The sequence below is a fragment of the Dreissena polymorpha genome, chromosome 14, assembly GCF_020536995.1.
Source record: "Dreissena polymorpha isolate Duluth1 chromosome 14, UMN_Dpol_1.0, whole genome shotgun sequence".
Taxonomy (NCBI): Eukaryota; Metazoa; Mollusca; class Bivalvia; order Myida; family Dreissenidae; genus Dreissena; species Dreissena polymorpha.
In genome coordinates, this window is record NC_068368.1 from 15328014 (window position 1) to 15348972 (window position 20959).

General features: G+C 36.6%; 1 protein-coding gene across 3 annotated transcripts in view; it reads right to left on the minus strand.

Moving 5' to 3' along the window:
* Window positions 1-11543: 11543 nt before the first annotated feature.
* Window positions 11544-20959, minus strand: part of LOC127858800 (tudor domain-containing 6-like) — a 108580-nt gene continuing 99164 nt past the window's right edge. For all 3 annotated transcript variants that reach the window (XM_052396087.1, XM_052396086.1, XM_052396085.1), the window contains 3 exons: window positions 20747-20920; window positions 14407-14604; window positions 11544-13024 (listed from right to left, as the gene is read on the minus strand). In XM_052396087.1, coding sequence (XP_052252047.1) covers window positions 12924-13024; window positions 14407-14604; window positions 20747-20920 — 473 coding nt within the window. In that variant the 3' untranslated portion in view covers window positions 11544-12923. The remainder of the gene's footprint in view (window positions 13025-14406; window positions 14605-20746; window positions 20921-20959) is intronic.

Below are 20959 nucleotides of genomic sequence, written 5' to 3' on the forward strand. Positions count from 1 at the left end.
ATGCTTTAACAAACTGGAAACTCATTGACAATGCTCGGATAAGATTCGTGTTATCTTAAAAACTGTTTAATTCTCCTAGGACAAATAACAGAACAGCAAATTCCATTATCATTGCAGTGTATAAGTCTCCAATTTTATAAGGATCAAAAAAGTATATAACGACACAAAGACTTAATTATTTTAATTTTTTTTTTACATTTTAAAGTTTCATATTTTAAAGTGGTTAGATTTGTGTGTTAGTTTTTTACAAACTTAAATCAAGTACTAATTTTATTTTATTTTTTTGTTTGCAACCAACTTATTCCTATGACAGTTTCTATATGTGTATGATAAATACAAGTAATATCATAAACGTTGGCATCTCATCCCGGAAAAATAGAATACTAGTAATACGTGGCGAACGTCACATGATATATTACAGTATAACCATTTTTTTATTATTGCAGATACGTGTTTTTTTGTTCATTATGTATTATTGTTAGAATACAAAATTTTAAGTGTTTCTTTCTACATCAGAACTAAATGTTATACCATATAAAATATAATGTCATTTATTTTGTCATTTCTAAAACAATTAATTACATTTATGTCTTTTAATTAACAATAGGTGATCAACTGTACATGTAAAAAGTAAAGTATTTAAGTGTAAATGTAATGTCTTCTTGTGTTTATAATAGAATGAGTGTTCTAAAATCACTTTCAAAAACCAATGTGAGCATTGCTCTGCGAAAGCGGGGTTTAATGCATACGCATAAAGTGTTGTCCCAGATAGGCATGTGCACTCACAGGCTAATCAAAGACGACACTTTCTGCCTAAACTAGATTTTTGCAAAGAAGAGGCAAACTTTTAACAACAAGAGGGCCATGATGGCCCTGTATCGCTACACTGCTGAAACAAGAGCACCGCCTTGCGGGTGAAGACCGCTCATCTATTTTCTTTTTAAAGGTGAAGGGACTCTCATTATCAATCACAAAGGAGGGAGGGGTGGAGTGAAGAGGGGTGTAAAGTGTGGGGGTGTGGACATTTATTTCATTATCTTCATAAAATGCGAAAAAAATGCACAAAAAAATAAATTCGGGGGGGGGGGGGGGGGGGGGGGGGGGGAGAGAGGGGGGTGCTGGGGATTCTTGGACGTTATTTAAAACATAAAATAATGAAAATAAATATTTGTGTTTTTTAACAGTTTCAAAAAAACAAAAATTGGGGGGGGGGGGGGGGGGGGGGGGAGGAGGTGGGGGGGTATAGTGTGAGTGTGGTGGTAATTTGTGAGATGATCTTAAAAATAAAAAATAAACAATTAGGGGGGGGATTCGGGTGGGGGGAAGGGGGGTGGTTTGCATGGAGTCTATTGTGGTATGTCAGGTAAGAGTAGTTTTGTCAAAGTATCAATCAAATCTAATCATAAATAAAGAAGTTATGGCAATTTTAGCAAAATTTAATAATTTGACCTTGAGAGTCAAGGTCATTCAAAGGTCAAGGTAAAATTCAACTTGCCAGGTACAGTAACCTCATGATAGCATGAAAGTATGTGAAGTTTGAAAGCAATAGCCTTGATACTTAAGAAGTAAAGTGGATCGAAACACAAAATTTAACCATATATTCAAAGTTACTAAGTCAAAAAAGGGCCATAATTCCGTAAAAATGACATCCAGAGTTATGCAACTTGTCCTTTTACTGTACCCTTATGATAGTTTGCGAGTGTTCCAAGTATGAAAGCAATTCTCTATGATACTTTAGGGGTAAAGTGGACCAAAACACAAAACTTAACCAAACTTTCAATTTTCAAAGTATAAAGGGCCCATAATTCCGTCCAAATGCCAGTCAGAGTTACATAACTTTGCCTGCACAGTCCCCTTATGATAGTTAATAAGTGTTTCAAGTATGAAAGCAATAGCTTTGATACTGTAGTAATAAAGTGGACCTAAACACAAAACTTAACCAAATTTTCAATTTTCTAAGTATAAAAAGGGCACATAATTCTGTCAAATTGCCAGTCAGAGTTACATTACTTTGCCTGCACAGTCCCTTTATGATAGTCAGTAAGTGTTGCAAGTATGAAAGCAATAGCTTTGATACTTAAGGAATAAAATGGACCTAAACACAAAACTTTACCAAATTTTCAATTTTCTAAGTATAAAAAGGGCACATAATTCTGTCAAATTGCCAGTCAGAGTTACATTACTTTGCCTGCACAGTCCCTTTATGATAGTCAGTAAGTGTTGCAAGTATGAAAGCAATAGCTTTGATACTTAAGGAATAAAATGGACCTAAACACAAAACTTTACCAAATTTTCAATTTTCTAAGTATAAAAAGGGCACATAATTCTGTCAAAATGCACGCCAGAGTTATCTAACTTTGCCTGCCCAGTCCCCTCATGATAGTAAGTAAGTGTACCAAGTTTAAATGCAATAGCATTGATACTTTCTGAGAAAAGTGGACCTAAACGCAAAACTTAACCGGACGCCAACGCCAAGGTGATGACAATAGCTCATTTTTTTTTTTCAAAAAATAGATGAGCTAAAAAGGCTATTCAAATATTCTCTGCATGTGCAAATACTTAAATATAGACCCTATTTAAGCACATGTACACTTTTGTGACCCCCTGGGCTTGGTTAAATTTAACCCCAGGGGCATAATTTGAGCAAACTTTGTAGAGGACTACTATATCTCACTATATGTACATACAAAATATGGTAGCCCTAGGTCCTAGATTTAAGGACAAGAATATTTTTAAAGTTTTTACAAAATAAGCAAGATATAAGCTTATATAATTTTCAATTTTGTGACCCGCGGGTCAGGGTCAAATTTGATCCAAAGGGCATAATTTGAACAAACTTGACAGAGGACTATAAGATGTTACTGCATAGCAAATTTGGTAGCCATAGTCTGAATGGTTTTCATCAAGAAGATTTTTTTAAAGATTTCACAAAATAGGCGCTTTATAAGCGTTTATTCAATTTTGTGACCCCCCCAGGGCAGGGTCAAAGTTGACCCCAGAGGCATTATTTGAACAAATTGGTAGAGATTTATTAGATGTCACTGCATACAAACTTTGGTAGCCCTAGGCCCAATGATTATGGACAAGAAGATTTTTAATGTTTTCACAAAATAGGCCCCATATAAGCGTATGTTCAGTTTTGTGACCCCCTGGGCAGGGTCAAATTTGACCCCAGGGGCATAATTTGAACAAACTTGGTAGAGAACTGTTAGATGTCACTACATTGTACATACCAAATATGGTAGCCCTATGCCTTATGGTTAAGGACAAGAGCATTTTTTAAGTTTTCACAAAATAGGCACTATATAAGCGATTTTGTGGCCCCCAGGGCAGGGTCAAATTTGACTCCTGGGGCATAATTTGAACAAACTAAGTGGAGGACTATACAATGTCACTACATACCAAATTGTGTAGCCCTAGGCCTAATGGTTATGGACAAGATTTTTTTTTTAAGTTTTCACAACATAGGCAATATATAAGCATATATTCAATTTTGTGACCTCCGGGGCATGTTCAAATTTTACCCTAGGGATAAAATTTGAACAAATTTAGTAGAGGACTATAAGATGTCACTACATATCAAATTTGATAGCCCTAGGCTGGATGGTTATGGACAGAAAGATTTTTTAAGTTTTCACAAAATAGGCCTTATATAAGCATATGTTCAATTTTGTGATCCCCCTGGGCAGGGTCAAATTTGACCCCAGGGGCATAATTTGAACAAACTTGGTAGAGAACTATAAGATTTCACTACATACCAAATTTGGTAGCCCTAGGCCCAATGTTTATGGACAAGAAGATTTTTAAAGTTTTCACAAAAAAGGCCTTATATAAGAGTATGTTCAATTTTGTGACCCTCGGGGCACGGTCTAATTTGACCCCAGGGGTATAATTTGAACAAACTTGGTAGAGAACTATAAGATGTCACTACATACCAAATTTGGTAGCCCTAGACCCAATGGTTATGGAAAAGAAGTTTTTAAAGTTTTCACAAAATAAGCCCTTTATAATATATATTCAATTTTGTGGCAGTTTCAAATTTGACCCCAGGCGCACAGTTTGAACAAACTAAGAGAACTATTACACTACATACCAAATTTGGAAGCCCTATGCCATAGGGTTATGGACAACAAGATTTTTGAAAGTTTTCCCACAATAGGCTTTATATAAGCATATGTTCAATTTTGTGACCCCCGGGGCAGGGTCAAAATTGACCCCAGGGGCATAATTTGAACAAACTTTGTAGAGGACGATAAGATGTCACTACATACCAAATTTGGAAGCCCTACCCTAATGTTTATGGACAAGAAGATTTTGAAAGTTAAAAAAAAAGACCTTTATAAGCATATATTCAAATTTGTGACCCCCATGGCAGTTTCAAATTTGACCCCAGGGGCATAATTTGAACAAACTAAGAAGAGAACTATTACATGTCACTACATACCAAATTTGGTAGCTCTATGCCATACAGTTATGGACAAGAATATTTTAAGTTTTCACAAAATAGGCCTTATAAAAGCATATGTTCAATTTTGTGACCATCGGGGCAGGGTCAAACTTGACCCCAGGGGCATAATTTGAAAAAACTTTGTAGAGGACAATAAGATGTCACTACATACAAAATTTGGTAGCCCTAGGCCGAATGGTTATGGACAGAAAGATTTGAAAAGTTTTCACAAAATAGACCCTATATAAGCATATGTTCAATTTTGTGAACCCGGGTCAGGGTCAAATTTGACCCCAGGGACATAATTTGAAGAAATTTGGTAGAGGACTATAAGATGTCTCTACATACTAAATTTATTAGCCCTAGGCCCAATGGTTATGGACGAGTAGATTTTGAAAGTTTTCACAAAATATGCCTTATATAAGCATATGTTCAATTTTGTGACCCCCAGGGCAGGGTCAAATTTGTTCCCAGGCGTAAATTTGAAGAAGTTTGGTAGAAGTCAATTAGATGTCTCTACATACTAAATTTGATAGCCTTAGGCCCAAAGGTTATGGACGAGAAGATTTTGAAAGTTTTCCCAAAGTAGGCCTTATATAAGCATATGTTCAATTTGTGACCCCCGGGGCAGGGTCAAATTTGGCCCCAGGGGCATAATTTGCAAAAATTCGGTAGAGGACTATTAGATGTCTCTACATACCAAATTTGATTGACCTAGGCCCAATGGTTATGGACGAGAAGATTTTTAAAGTTTTCACAAAATAAGCCTTATATAAGCATTTGTTCAATTTTGTGACCCCGGGGCAGGGTCAAATTTGACCCCAGGGGCATAATTTGAAGAAATTTGGTAGAGGACTATTAGATGTCTCTACATACTAAATTTGATAGACCTAGGCCCAATGGTTAGGGAAGAGAAGATTTTGAAAGTTTTCACAACATAGGCCTTATATAAGCATATGTTCATTTTTGTGACCCCCGCGGCAGGGTCAAATTTGACCCCGTGAGCATAATTTTAAGAAATTGTGTAGAGGACTATTAGATGTCTCTACATACCAAATTTGATAGCCCTAAGCCCAATGGTTACGGACAAGAAGATTTTTTAAGTTTTCACAAAATAGGCCTTTTATTAGCATATGTTCAATTTTGTGACCCCTGGGGCAGGGTTAAATTTGACCCCAGGGGCATAATTTGAACAAATTTGAAACAGGTTGACCCCAGGAACATTCGTGTGAAATTTCATCAGAATTGGACCAGTAGTTTAGGAGAAGATGTTTTAAGGAAATGTTAACGCACGCACGGACGCACGCACGACGGACACAGAACCATGACATAAGCCCACTGGACCAGAGGCCAGAGGAGCTAAAAATTATCAAAAGAGCAGAGTTTCGTCCCTGGTTAGCTTGTGAGGACATCCAGACTTATCTGAGACAACACTTTATGTACATGAATTAAACAACTTTAAACAAAGGGACGATCATATCTCAACACTGGCAAGACTAGTGTGAACAAGAGAAACAATTATGGGTTTTCTTGCAATACACAGCAATAAAAAACATTTCTAAGAAACAACAAAGAAAAGTAGGAAAACATTAACAGGACACATTTCCTATGTGCATAAAAGAAACTAAAACAACTCCAAAAAAATTCAGGATTAAAGAGTTCCACTGCCTGTATACTAAAGGCAAGTAATCAACTGACAACAACAAATTCCAAAAAAAAACAATATTAACTTCATTACAATGTTTGAGTTAACAATTTTTACCATAATGAAATCTTTCTTCGACAAAATTTCAGACCTTTCTTGTTCTACAGGAGAATAAATTCCTTTGAAAGAATCAACAGACAAATTAATCCTTTCTGTAGCAGAAAGACATTTCTATTTTGCTAAGAAATAACATGTTTGAAAGGGTTGAAGACCAACATGTTCAGTCCATAAAAATGAGAACTGACGAAACCTGAAAGTATAAACTTAAGACAGACATTTAAGTGGCCTCGTTTACCAAAATAAATTACAATTAATGAATAATCATAAATTATATTTTACTTGACTCTTTCTTTAAACATGTTTGTTTTCCTACCCTGTATTGCAATAATGATAATTATCCACTTCATTTCAATGTTTAAGTTTATACAATGTTTAAGTTCACAATTTTACAAGAACACCAAATATTTTCTACGACAATAACTGGAAACAAGCAGGCAATTGCAAACATATGTCTTTTATGTTTATTGAGAAAAATCAACACAATTCCCTATCCCTGTTTGATCACAATGCACATCATTACAAGCATATCATTATAATATATATCATTGCAATCTAATGTATTACAATGCATATAAGAACAATAGATATGATTGAAATTATTATTACAATCCATATCATTACAATGTTTTTTACTCAAATTTTATAGGATTGAAATGTTCTTTAAAAAAATCTAAAGACAACAAACTTATTTAACGTTTTGTTTTTTTCATATTTCCTTATTCCTTCTTTGCTACAATGTTTATTTCTGCAATTGATAATTATCTACATGTGACCTCCTACAGAACAAATGGGCCACAATCTGTGGAAAGGGGGTATAGTGCAAGTGTTGTCCCAGATAAGCCCGTGCCTGCACAGAATAGTCTGGGACGACACTTTCCGTTTTTATTGTATTTTTTATTTAAAGGACAACTGTTCTTGATAAATATCAAAGTTTATGCGTAAGAAAAGTGTCATCCCTTATTAGCCTGCGTGGACTGCACAGGAAAATCTAGGACAACACTTTGCGCACATGCATTTAACCCCCTTTTTAGAGTGCGGCCCAAATGAATTCCTTATTTGTTACTATAATAATAATAATAATATAGAATATGTAATAATCTCTGTAATTTTATGGGATAACAAACTTTCAAAATCAAACAAAGAAACTGATGCCTGATCTGTTTTCCATTATAATTGTTTTCTTCTTGTATTTAATTATTATCATTTTTATTCCCTGACATTTAACATAACAAAATCTTTCTAACATCAAACAAGTGACCATTCTGTCCTAAAGACATTTCGTAAAATATAATTACACCTCCATTATGATGTTCAGACACTTATGTGACAGATTGCCCTTAGCAAGCCAAGCCAAGAAAGGCATTTATATCCAAGGTAATGCTCCGAAAAAACTAATTACAGAGACAGCAACCTCTTTGTCCTAATTGTTTCCATGGTAATACTTCTGTATGATACTTACCTCGGTTGTTCTTGTAAATTTGCCAACATCACGAATTTCAGTTGAAGCCATATTTAGCTTTTGAAGAAAGGACACAGCAATTTTCTAATTTTGGATTATAGGAAATACACTGACCTGCACCATTTGGGAAGCACTTATATTGTACAGAAGCACTATAAAATTGTGTAGTTTAATTTCTTTTGTGAAGTATTCACTTTTCTCAACAAACAAATGTCATTAATTTCACATGCATTTAAAAACAATTTTACCCACTTAATATTTAAGTTCCATCCTTCGTATTTTTTTGTAGGACTTCTGGTTTCCAAATTCAACTGAAATCCCTAACAAGACGGCCATGGTGGCCACTGCCGCTCACCTGAGTCGTATTAATTTTAAGTAAGCATTTTCAATGTTGTTTTGTGAAAAAGGGTTTGTTGTTTCCACAGGTATAATATAATGCATAATAATTAGTTTTGTGTGCGTGTGAGTGTGTATGTAGTTTGAACAAGAGATGTGTTTGTCAGAAACACAATGCCCCCTATTGTGCCGCTTTGAAGCAATATATTTGACCTTGAAGGATGACCTTAACCTTTCACCACTCAAAATGTGCAGCTCCATGAGATACACATGCATGCCAAATATCAAGTTGCTATCTTTAATAATGCAAAAGTTATTGCAAAACTTTAACCAATGTTAAAGTTTTGGGACACACACAATGAATAAATGAATGACAGACAGGCCAAAAACAATATGCCCCCGATCCTTTGATCTGGGGGCATAAAAAGACAATTGTTACCGATTGCAACAAAGCTATATTTTAAACTAGAGTGTTAACAAGGTTTTACTTTAACCATATCTTGAAATTGCCCTGCCCTCAGGCTGCCATGTATTTCAAATGACTCGAACCATTTTTAACTCATTCCAGATATAATTAAAACAAATGTTCTGACAAAGTTTCAAGAAGATTAGACTCAACATAACACTTCTTAAGTGCATACAAGGTTTTACTAGTCATATATCATATAAGGAAAACTTCCCCACCCATGGTGTCCATGTTTCTCAGCCAACAGAAGCAATTTTTGAACTCATCCAAGATACCATTAGAACAAATGTTCTGACAAGGTTTCATAAAGATGAAGATAGACAAAACATAAGACTTCTAAAGTGTAAACAAAGTTTTACTATAGCCATTTAAAGAAAACTTCCCCATCAATGATAGCCATGTTTTTAAACAAATGGAAAAACAAGAAATGTGTTTGTCAGAAACACAATGCCCTATACTGCACCGCTTTGAATCCATATATTTGACCTTTGACATTGAGGGATGACTTTGACCTTTCACCACGCAAAATTTGCAGCTCCATGAGATACACATGCATGCCAAATATCAAGTTGCTATTTTCAAAATGGCAAAAGTTATGACCAAGGTTACAGTTTTGAGACAGAATGACAGACAGACAGGCCAAAAAATAATAATACCCCGATCATTCCATCCGGGGACATAAAAAACTCGACTATTGTCAAGCAATATGGTCCCCTACCGTTGAAACTCCACCATTGTCAGATTTTTTTAATTATGTATTTGTTACCATAGCAACCAGAATTTTTGATGTAGGAACAAAATGAAATGACATGCATAATCTCCATATTGCCATCTAACCATGCTTCAAGTTTCATGAAAAAATATGAAGAACCTATCGCAGGATCCAGAAAAGTGTGACGGACAGACTGACTGACGCACAGAGCCCAAACCACAAGTCCCCTCCGGTTTAACCGGTAGGGGACAATACAACTCTTCAAAAACATTATTATGATATATCTTCTGACCAATATTCATGAAGATTGGACAATAAATATGGCCTCTAGAGTGTTCACAAGGCAAATTTTGACTCAGCACAACGCACGACGGACAAAAGACAATAACAAAAGCTCACCAGTCCAGGGGCACATGTTGCTCAGACGAGCTAAAAATGCAATTTTGGAAGGAGTAGATTTTCGTAATATATACTTACCAAATGTATTTTATAGTTAATGTGAAAAAACAGAATTCCAAAAAGGCAAAATGATACTTAACACATATGTTTAAAATATCGAAAAATGGTGCTCAAAACCTTTGACTGCAAACTTTTCCAGCTTATGTCCTTATCTTTTATAAAAATGATCCTCACCATGAAGATGATATTGATGTGCTTTTGTCAAAGTGAAATCCTCCCTACTACACCTGTACTTTTATATTTTACAATACTTACCAAATAAATTGTTCATCTGGAATGATTTGTTTTACAAATTACAACATAAAATGCATTCTTAATCTGTGCTTGATTCTTTATAGGACCTATACTTACCAAACTACAAAAGACATCAGGCTATTTCAAGGGTTATCTACTGGTCCATCTACAGACCCATTCCCAATGCAAAATGGCTAAAACAATTCCCATTTAGAAGATATTTCTGATTGGAACAAGAGGGCCATGGGCCCTAAGGCGCTCAAAAGAGACCCAAAGGAACTAGACTATTCTGAGAAAGTGCAAGGTGGTTCATGGAGATTGGATAACAACAGTGACTTATATAGTATGAACATATTGTTATTTATTTGACCTAGTGACCTTGTTTTTGAGCCCACATGACCAAGTTTAAATCTCAGCCGAGATTTCATTGTGCTAATTGTTCTGACCTAATTCCTAGACCTTTGCATGCTGGGAAATTTGTCGTCTGCTAAAATGTCTTCTGCTGAATTTCTAAAATAAGCATTTTCTTCGATTTTTTTTCAAAGAACACTATCAGAATAGCAAACAGTTTGGATCCTGATGAGACGCCACGTTCTGTGGCGTCTCATCTGGATCCAAACTGTTTGCAAAGGCCTTCAAAATTCGGTTCCAGCACTGAAAGGGCTAGACATGATTAGCACTTTCATTCATTTTCAGAGTAAGAAATACTCCACTGTACAGAATGCATTTTTTAAGACCATACGCAGAAGTGGTGTAACCTCAGATATTATGGTCTGTAACCTTCAACAACAGAAAGAGCAGTGCTGTCTACGCTGGGTGACCTCCGTGATAAACAGCCCAAACCTACTTCTTTGGAGGGGCCCCTTTAGGAGGCTATGCATTGGAGCCTTGTTCAGGGAAAACTGGGCTTAATTGATTATTCATGTGCATAAGCATGTGCAGGGACGACACCTTCTGCTCAACTAGCTTCTTGTTTAAGAGACTACCTTTAGGGAAAATACCTAGACGCGAAAAATGTCATCCCTTATTAACCTGAGCAACCTGCACCAGCTAGTCTAGGACAACACTTCACACTCATGAAATTAGCCATTTGTTTATCAGAACAAGTTTCATTTACATTTCAACAAGCAAATTCGTTGAATTGATATCCCCCGCCAATATGCTTCTAGACACAAAAGTGTTATATTTGACACTAAAAAAGCATTTTTTAAAGATACAAAGGGCCATAACCCTGTTATTAACAGATGGTGTACAGTGCCATTTGGCGTGCATCATCCTCTTATCCATATATATACTCATACTTAGTTTCAATAAAATCCGCTCAAGCACTTCCAAGATATGGCTCCGGACACAATGTGTCGGACAGACGGACGGAAAGATAGACGGACAACGCCAAAATAATATCCCTCACCGTTGACAGCGGATAATAACAAAGATATTAGGTACACACTTTGTGGATGTTTATTGTTGTTTTAAATTGAAGGCTTTTCATGATACCCAACTGTATTTGTATATGTGTATTTGTCTTACTAACATGTATCTATTGGGAGAAGTATACATATAAAATGCCAATTGATACTTACCACTATTATCTTAAAAGATTCCCACACAATTTCTCAATTTCTTTCTTTTTGCATTCACTTTCACAAACAATAATTACAAGGCTTGGTTCTTCCCGTCTTTTATGGAGCACTTTAAACAAGAACATTACAAACAATAATTAACCCTTCTGGGGAAGTCAAACAAAAAAAAACTCAAGAGTGCACAAAATTAATAGCCACACAACGTCAACCAATCCTTTTACAACCTGTTTTCAGGATGATTAACACCCACAGACATCAAGTCTAGATCATTTAAAAAACAGTACGCTTTCCTAAGAAACATGTCCAACAAAAAGATCAGCAAAATGGCAAAAAATTCTAAAAACCAAATACGATCTAACAGAATGATATTTGTTAACAACATGATCACATGACCATACAATAACTTGAAAAAAATAATTCAATGGAGTTCATTAACAACATGATCAAATAACAAAACAAACAACAAGAGGGCTATGGGCCCTCAGGCACTCACCTGAAACACAAAGGAACTAGACTATTGTGAAAAAGCGGGAGCTGATTCATTAAATTGGACAAAAAGTGACTTTAAATTAACATGTTTTTTAACCTAAATTTCTCTAAAAATGTGACTTCTAGAGAGTTAACAAGGTCCTATTATATCCATTTAAGGAAAAATGCCTCTCCCCTTGCGACCATGTTTTTCAATGAACAATTATCATTTTCCAACAAAAAATAAAAATGTGACTTCAATAGTTTTAACATGGTTTTAACATAGCCATTAAAGGAAAAATGTCAAGCCCCTTGGAAGTCATGTTTTTCAACAAACCAGAACCATTTTCGAATAATTCCACAATATCAGTGAGACACAGGTTCTGAAAGGTTTCATAAAGATTGGAAAATAAATGTGGCCACTAGAGTGTTAACAAAGTAAATATTCATGACGCACGACGGACAACAGGCAAAAGGCGATCAGCAAACAGTGCTCAGGTGAGCTATAAAAAATAAGAAAAACACTTAACTAGTTTTTAATAACATGTAAAAAGCTAACAAAGCCACATTATTTACACAAATAAAACTAAGTACTAAACAGCAAAAAAGTACATAATAAATTGCGGAAATATATACGACGGGCATACGTTTTTACATTTGCAATTTTGGGAAAATACTGTCAAATCATAATTATTCATGTGACATTAACGTTTGTTTATTTCATAGCATTACTGTAACTGATCCATAAATTTAATACAAACGTATCGGAAATTGATGTGTGCAAAATCTACGAATTAACGTGTCCATCAGAAGCGCTAGTACAAACCATTGCGCTAACAGGACAGCATTTCAAAAAGTGATCACAAAAGCTCACAAAAAGTTTTGACTACAAGTCAAGTAGGTCTGTCCAATTTGGACACCTCTGCCAAAACATCACAAAACCAATCTACTTCAAACAAATATACAAACAGATTATCCACTGATGCTTGTTCCTTCATGTGTGCTTCTTTAGAGATGCCATCTGTTTTTGAGCCAACTCTAGTTGCTGTTTGAGTATTTCATTCTCTCGACGCATCCTCTCAACTTCACTTAAACCTGCAAAAAAGCTCACTTTGTACCTTTAACCCTTTCCCAATTAGAGTAAAGTGAAAATGGCTATGTGCAAACAGCATAAAAACCAGAACTGCCTGCAATAATTTGCAGTCTGTTCAGGTTATATGCTGTTTGCTGCTCATCAGTACCTATGGACTTAGAATGAAGCCATAAAATCTTAGATCTAGTAAGAAAAGTCTTTTATAAAATTTAACTTTCTAAGGGACTACAAATGGGTCAAAATATGTATCTAAGTGGTAAAGGGTAAAACTTGCATATTAAGATCTCAAAATGAAACTGTTGCATACACTTACCACTTCTTTGGAAAGGCACCAATGCACACACATTTGGCTTTTGTCTTACAAATCTGCCTATGTCACAAACAAGCTGTTTATGGCAAAATTTGAATATGAACCTTGCAATTCAGGGCTTTTTTCTCATCTTAGTATCAGTGAACAGTCATTTCACAATTGTGGCACATTTTAACAAAACAGCCTTTGAAATCTTAGACTGGAAACTGTTGATAACATCCTCCATTTAGTATTAAAAAATACATATTGTTTAAACAATTTTAAATCTGATACCACGAATTGTGTTATAAACTTTTTCTTCTTTTAATCACTTATGATTGTTATTCAACTGCTATCTACCACCTACTGGGGGGTTGGGTCACAAAATAACAACTTCAAGGTACTACTGCCACTGATTGATCAGTCAATTGTTTACAAAGCTCCCAGCATACATGAAATAACAGCGAACAGAATCTTGCTACTTGTTCTAAGAAATGCAGTAAAAGTTGTATGTCAGTGTTTGCAAAGGGCACAAATGTGTAAAATATGGTAAGTCTTGTGGAGAAAATGCTAAAATGTCAACTTACATACGCAATCCTTAATTCTTTCCACTTTTTAAACAGAGAGGGAGTGTTTGCAAAGGGCACAAATGTGTAAAATATGATAAGTCTTGTGAAGGAAATGCTAAAATTTCAACTTACATACGCAATCCTTAATTCTTTCCACTTTTTAAACAGAGAGTATCAACCACTTGTAAGTTCCACTAATGTCCTAAATAATGATGTTAGTGTCAGGACCAGTTAAGGCGGTTGACAAGCACACATGCATGGGACGCATATGGACAGAAGAATGCAATCAATAATGCCTCACAACTTGAGGGGCTTTTTTGTCTTTTATAGAAAAGTGTTTCTGTCATATAAAACAATGTTTTGTCACTCAGTAATACATGAGACCTGTAAATAAATAATACTTAGGGGCATTAGTATTATTAGTTTTTTTTCCAATAGCATTGATCAGTTATAAATATGTCCCAAACTCATCCTTTATATTCAATATCACTGGATTGTTAAAAAAAAAAAAGCTCCAAGATCGTACCACTTGAATCTTCCACCGACTTCGCCAGCCCAGCTACCTTCAAGACCTCAGCAAGGTCGTTGCCATCATCGTCTGCAATGTCAAGGTCGTACACATTGTTGTCCCTGGTGATGACCTTGGCCTTGAGGGGCTTGTCCTGGAACTTCATCATCTCCAGCATGGCTTGTTCAGACCACGACTTGCCCACAGGGGTGACCCCTGAAAAGCAAATTTTAACATTTTCAGCCGCTCTCTGGGGAAACCATGCTTAATGCTTGTGCGTTAAGTGTACGAACAGGCTAATCAAGAAAGGGAAATTGAAATGCTGGAGCTTTGCGCTGGGAAAACTGGGCTTCATGAATCTGTGTTAATTATGTCCCAGATTAGCATGTGCAGTCAGGCAGAATACTTTCCGCTTATACTGGATTTTTGATAAGAAGAGACTCTCATAAAACAAACAAGAGCTGTGTCCGTAGGATGACATATGCCCCCCGATAAACGCTTTGATAGAAATTATGAGCATTTTTCTAAAGCCAAATGCATTTTTCAAAACCTAAACGCGGACCCTAAGTTCACGGTCAAGATCAAAGAAGTTAAAATTTGTGTGCTGGAAAGGCCTTGTCCATATACACATGCATACCAAATATGTATGTTACATCTGAAGCGACATAGCAGTTATGAGCATTTTTCGAAACCTAAACGCAAAGTGTGACGGACAGACAGAGGGACGGACAGTGCGATCACTATATGCCTTCCTTCTGGGGCATACAAAAATACCATTAAAGTGAAAGTGATGTCCCTTAAACCATGTGCAGACTATACAAGCTAATCTGGGACAACACTAGAAGCACATCCATTCAGCCCAATTTTACCGGAATGAGGCTCAATAATTTAAATCAATTAGTTTAAACCTATTTATTTTAGCTTGAGTGCATTAAATTGAAAGCCTCAGGCAAACATAAGGACTCCGTCCCATTTATAAGAATATTCAGTCATATTAAAATATTTCCAAAGTGTAAGGCATAAAAATATGTGGAAAAACAGATTAATATTCGAAAAACTCCTTTGGGAAATCTAAAACTTGAGTTGTATTGAATGTGACAATATCAAAGTGAATTCTCATTTTGAAATCCAATGTTTCCTGCTATTACATTTATATAACAAACATTTTACCATGTTTTACGCTTTCATAATCATAACAAGGGCTGTTTGTAAAACATGCATGCCCCCCATATGGGCTCTCCGTTGTAGTGATAGCCATTGTGTGAATATGTTTTTTGTCACTGTGACCTTGACCTTTGACCTAGTGACCTGAAAATCAATAGGGGTCATCTGCCAATCATGATCAATGTACCTATGAAGTTTCATGATCCTCGCCATAAGCGTTCTTGAGTTATCATCCGGAAACCATTTTACTATTTCGGGTCACCGTGACCTTGACCTTCGACCTAGTGACCTGAAAATCAATAGGGGTCATCGGCGAGTTGTGATCAATCTACCTATCAAGTTTCATGATCCTAGGAATAAGGGTTCTTCAGTTATCATCTGGAAACCATTTTACTATTTCGGGTCACCTTGAACTTGACCTTTGACCTAGTGACCTCAAAATTGATAGGGGTCATCTGCGAGTCATGATCAATGTACCTATGAAGTTTCATGATCCTAGGCATAAGCGTTCTTGAGTTATCATCCGGAAACCATTTTACTATTTCGGGTCACCATGACCTTGACCTTTGACCTAGTGACCTCAAAATCAATAGGGGTCATCTGAAAGTCATGGTCAATATACCTATGAAGTTTCATGATCGTAGCCATCAGCATTCTTGAGTTATCATCCGGAAACCATTTTACTATTTCAGGTCACCATGACCTTGACCTTTGGTATAGTGACCTGAAAATCAATAGGGGTCAACTGTGAGTCATGATCAATCTACCTATCAAGTTTCATGATCCTAGGCATAAGCGTTCTTGAGTTATCATCCGGAAACCATTTTACTATTTCGGGTGACCTTGACCTTTGACCTAGTGACCTGAAAATCAATAGGTGTCATCTGCGAGTCATGATCAATCTACCTATCAAGTTTCATGATCCTAGGTGTATGCGTCCTTGAGTTATCATCCGTAAACCATTTTACTACTTCGGGTCCTCGTTACCTTGACCTTTGACCTAGTGACCTGAAAATCAATAGGGGTCATCGGCGAGTCGTGATCAATCTACCTATCAGGCGTTCTTGAGTTATCATCCGGAAACCATTTTACTATTTCGGGTCACCATGACCTTGACCTTTGACCTAGTGACCTCAAAATCAATAGGGGTCATCTGAAAGTCATGGTCAATATACCTATGAAGTTTCATGATCGTAGCCATCAGCATTCTTGAGTTATCATCCGGAAACCATTTTACTATTTCAGGTCACCATGACCTTGACCTTTGGTATAGTGACCTGAAAATCAATAGGGGTCAACTGTGAGTCATGATCAATCTACCTATCAAGTTTCATGATCCTAGGCATAAGCGTTCTTGAGTTATCATCCGGAAACCATTTTACTATTTCGGGTGACCTTGACCTTTGACCTAGTGACCTGAAAATCAATAGGGGTCATCTGCGAGTCATGATCAATCTACCTATCAAGTTTCATGATCCTAGGTGTATGCGTCCTTGAGTTATCATCCGTAAACCATTTTACTACTTTGGGTCCTCGTTACCTTGACCTTTGACCTAGTGACCTGAAAATCAATAGGGGTCATCGGCAAGTCGTGATCAATCTACCTATCAAGTTTCATGATCCTAGGAATAAGGGTTCTTCAGTTATCATCCGGAAACCATTTTACTATTTCGGGTCACCGTGAACTTGACCTTTGACCTAGTGACCTGAAAATCAATAGGGGTCATCTGCGAGTCATGATCAATCTACATATCAAATTTCATGATCCTAGGCAGAGCTACAGATAAGCTGCGTGTTAGCGTAAATACGCAATAAAAAAAAGTGGATACGCAATTTTTTCAAAATCTCAGCGTACCGGTATGCAAAACAAATCGCAGATACCCAATTCGAGCCGCCATCTATGCGTAATGAAAATTCCCGTTTTGGGTCGGCCGTATCAACTCGAGTCTTAATCAACAAGCGCTTGCTTTATATTGTAAGGTATTTCCCCAAGCATTTAGATGATAACACATGCGTTAAAAAATGGCGTCTCGAGGAAGACGGAAATTTCCACACAAAATACAAAAAAAACGTATTGATTCCTGTTTGGTGGTAAATGAATTTGATGGCGAAAAAATTGCTAAGGGTATTGTAAATGACCTTATCAATTCTATTTTTTGTTCCGTGGACATTTGCGAAAGTATTGTAGATGAACTTGTTGATGGGGTTTTCAAAACGAAAGTACTAGCCCATTCCTGATCAAAAACAACTCGAAAAACATTCCATGAGTGGGTCGAAAAATTTCCTTGGCTGCAGATTGTTGAATCAGGAAGCAGGTTTAAACTTATTTGAAAACTTTGCAAAGAGAAAAAAGACTGCATGAAATTGTTAAGTGTTTGGGCATATGACGGATCCCCTAACATTCAGATATCCAGTGTCGTTAGGCATAATGATAGCATTAAGCACAGAAATGTTGTATAGTCTGAAGTGAAGCTGGCAGCAATAGACTGCTCAAGTGTTTGTGGTGAGGCCGAGGAGCCTGAGATCAAGGTTTCACCTGAAGACACGAAATTGTTCAACACTGTCTTTTTTGCAGCCAAATCAGAAATTCCATCAGACAAAATTAATGAACTGCTTCAGTTACAGGAATCAAATGGTGTTGAATAAGAATCTCAGTTGGCATACCATTACTGAAATTCTAAAATCTATTGCACATGTTTTGAAGTCTGATGTTGTGAAAAACATTAAAAGCTCTGGTTTTTATGGATTAATGCTTGATGAAAGCACAGACATAACAGTTGAAAAGAGATTGTCAGTATGCATACGATATGTGATAAATGGCACACCAGTTACTCATTTTCTGTGCAATTTACCTATTGAAGATGGATGTGCTCACACAATTGTGAATTGTGTTGTTCATTGTCTTGAAGAATTGAACATTCCACCTTCATCATGCTCATCCCTGTCTACAGATGTTGCAGCAGTGATGATGGGGAAAAAAAACAGGTGTTGGAGTTCAACTAAAAGCAAAGTACGCTCCTTTTTGCATTCAAACACATTGTGCTGCTCACAGGCTGAATTTAGCGTGTTCTGATGCCATAAAAGAAGATGATTACACGACTAAGTTCAAAGCAAAATTCAGCGCACTGTATGTTTTCATTACTGGTTCCAGTTCTAGAACACAAACACTTAAAAATGCCCAAAAACTTTTAGATGAAGCTGAGCTTACAATTAAGGAGGTATACTCTGTTCGTTGGCTAGGCCTAAAAAATGCTGTGGAGGCTGTGTTTGAGTCCTATGCTTCAGTTCTTGCTACACTGAGTCAGTGCACGGAAGACAAAAATGCTGTGGCTAAAGGCCTCTTCAAATATTTTAACTCGTACAAGGTAGCCCTCATTACAGCACTCGTTTTGGATGTACACACTGAACTTGCAATCCTATGCTGTAAACTGCAGGAGAAGAATTTTCTGTTGAGTCAACTTAGGCCATTAGTTGATGGCACCATTGCCAAACTAAAAGACATGAAAACTAACAATGGACACTTTTTGAAGGAAATGAAAACAAGAATAATTGTTCAAAATGGTGATGCATTGCTATTTGGGGAAAAGTTGTCATATTCCGCCAATATGAACTCTGAAATAGAGAATGTCAGAATGAGCTACATTGATAGGCTCTTGAAAAATGTGAAAACTAGATTTAGAAAGTCTGAAACAGATGTACTTGATGACTTGACAAAAGTTTTTGAACCAATGACTGTGTTAAGCTTTAATGACTCTGATGAAGCACATGAGCACCTAGGAGCCTTCTATGGCACTGAGAAAACTGTCACCATTGAACATGGAAACCTGATTGAAGGGTTAAACCGAGGAGAAAAGCAAATACCACCGTTGATAGATTTTGAGGAATTGAAACAAGAATGGCCCAGACTTCGAGGCATGATTTGTGGTGCATACTCAAATATTACAACTCAACATCTGTGCAAATGTATTATTCTGCTCCACAATGACATTCTGCCAAACTTTGCCAAACTTGCATCTGTGACTCTCTGCATTGAACTTACAAGTGTTGAATGTGAACGGAGTTTTAGTACACACAATAGGCTAAAAACCAAATACAGGTCCTCTCTTGAGTGCAGAAAAGCTCAACACTTTGATCACTATCTGCATGATGGGACCAGACCCAGGCCTCATGGACATGACTCCTTGTATAAAGCACTGGCAGCAGAAAAAGCGTTAAAAAAGAAGGCAGTTCGCCGAATACAAACCCAGAGCCACTGCTAAGAAAGTGTAAAAATAACTATGATTTACTGACTACAATTTGTTTATTATGTTAAATATTAGTTTTATTCAGTTTAGAACAGTTACTGTTGAAACAACACAAAGAATATGATTTAACATTGCACAAGGAATGTGCTATTGTTTGTTAAATTGTTATAATGAGCAAATGACTGTTTTGTCACAGAAAAATGGAACAGCCTATACTTCAACTGAATACACAACTATATCTAGGTAAGTTTTTGAGAAGCTAAATGAATGTTTTATTGCCATTACCCTATTAAATTGTTTGTTTTGGTACAAATACCCAATTATTTTTAATATGAGCGGGTATCATACTTTTGGATACCCAATCACTGTATTCATTACCCAATTCATTCTTATGTTGAAGGGTATTACCCAATATCCCCAAAAAGTTTATCTGTAGCTCTGTCCTAGGCCTAAGCGTTCTTGCGTTATCATCCGGAAACCATTTTACTATTTCGGGTCACCATGACCTTGACCTTTGACCTAGTGACCTCAATATCAAGAGGGGTCATCTGCGAGTTATGATCAATGTACCTATGAAGTTTCATGATCCAAGGCCCAAGCGTTCTTGAGTTATCATCCGGAAACCACCTGGTGGGCGGACCGACCGACAGACATGTGCAAAGCAATATACCCCCTCTTCTTCGAAGGGGGGCATAAAAAAAACAAATCATTTAACCCATTGATTTTTATTTTTGCTTTAGATTCAGCAGCCTGTGGCTTTTGGATTAGGAAAAATAGCCCGATAACCCATGAACTTTGGGAAAAATGAAAGATTATTATTGTGATTATAAATAACAGTTTAACAGCATTTAAAAGATATATATTAGGCTAATCTGGGAGGACACTACAAACATGCATTTAACCCCCTTTTCACAGAGCATGGTCAAAATTTGTCAAAATGCGTATCTTACCATGCAAGGTACATCTGAAGGCCTGGACTGGCAGGTGTGTGTACTCCTCCGTGGCAGGGCACAGCTGTGAGACAGGCACGTCCGCTATGTTGCCAAAGTCAATGTACTCAACTTTCACCGTCTTGTCTGGGAACACTTCCAGAACGGTCGCACGGTACCAGTCGCCACCCTCCACTGAAGCATGATACACAAAACAATCATATCAGAGATTAT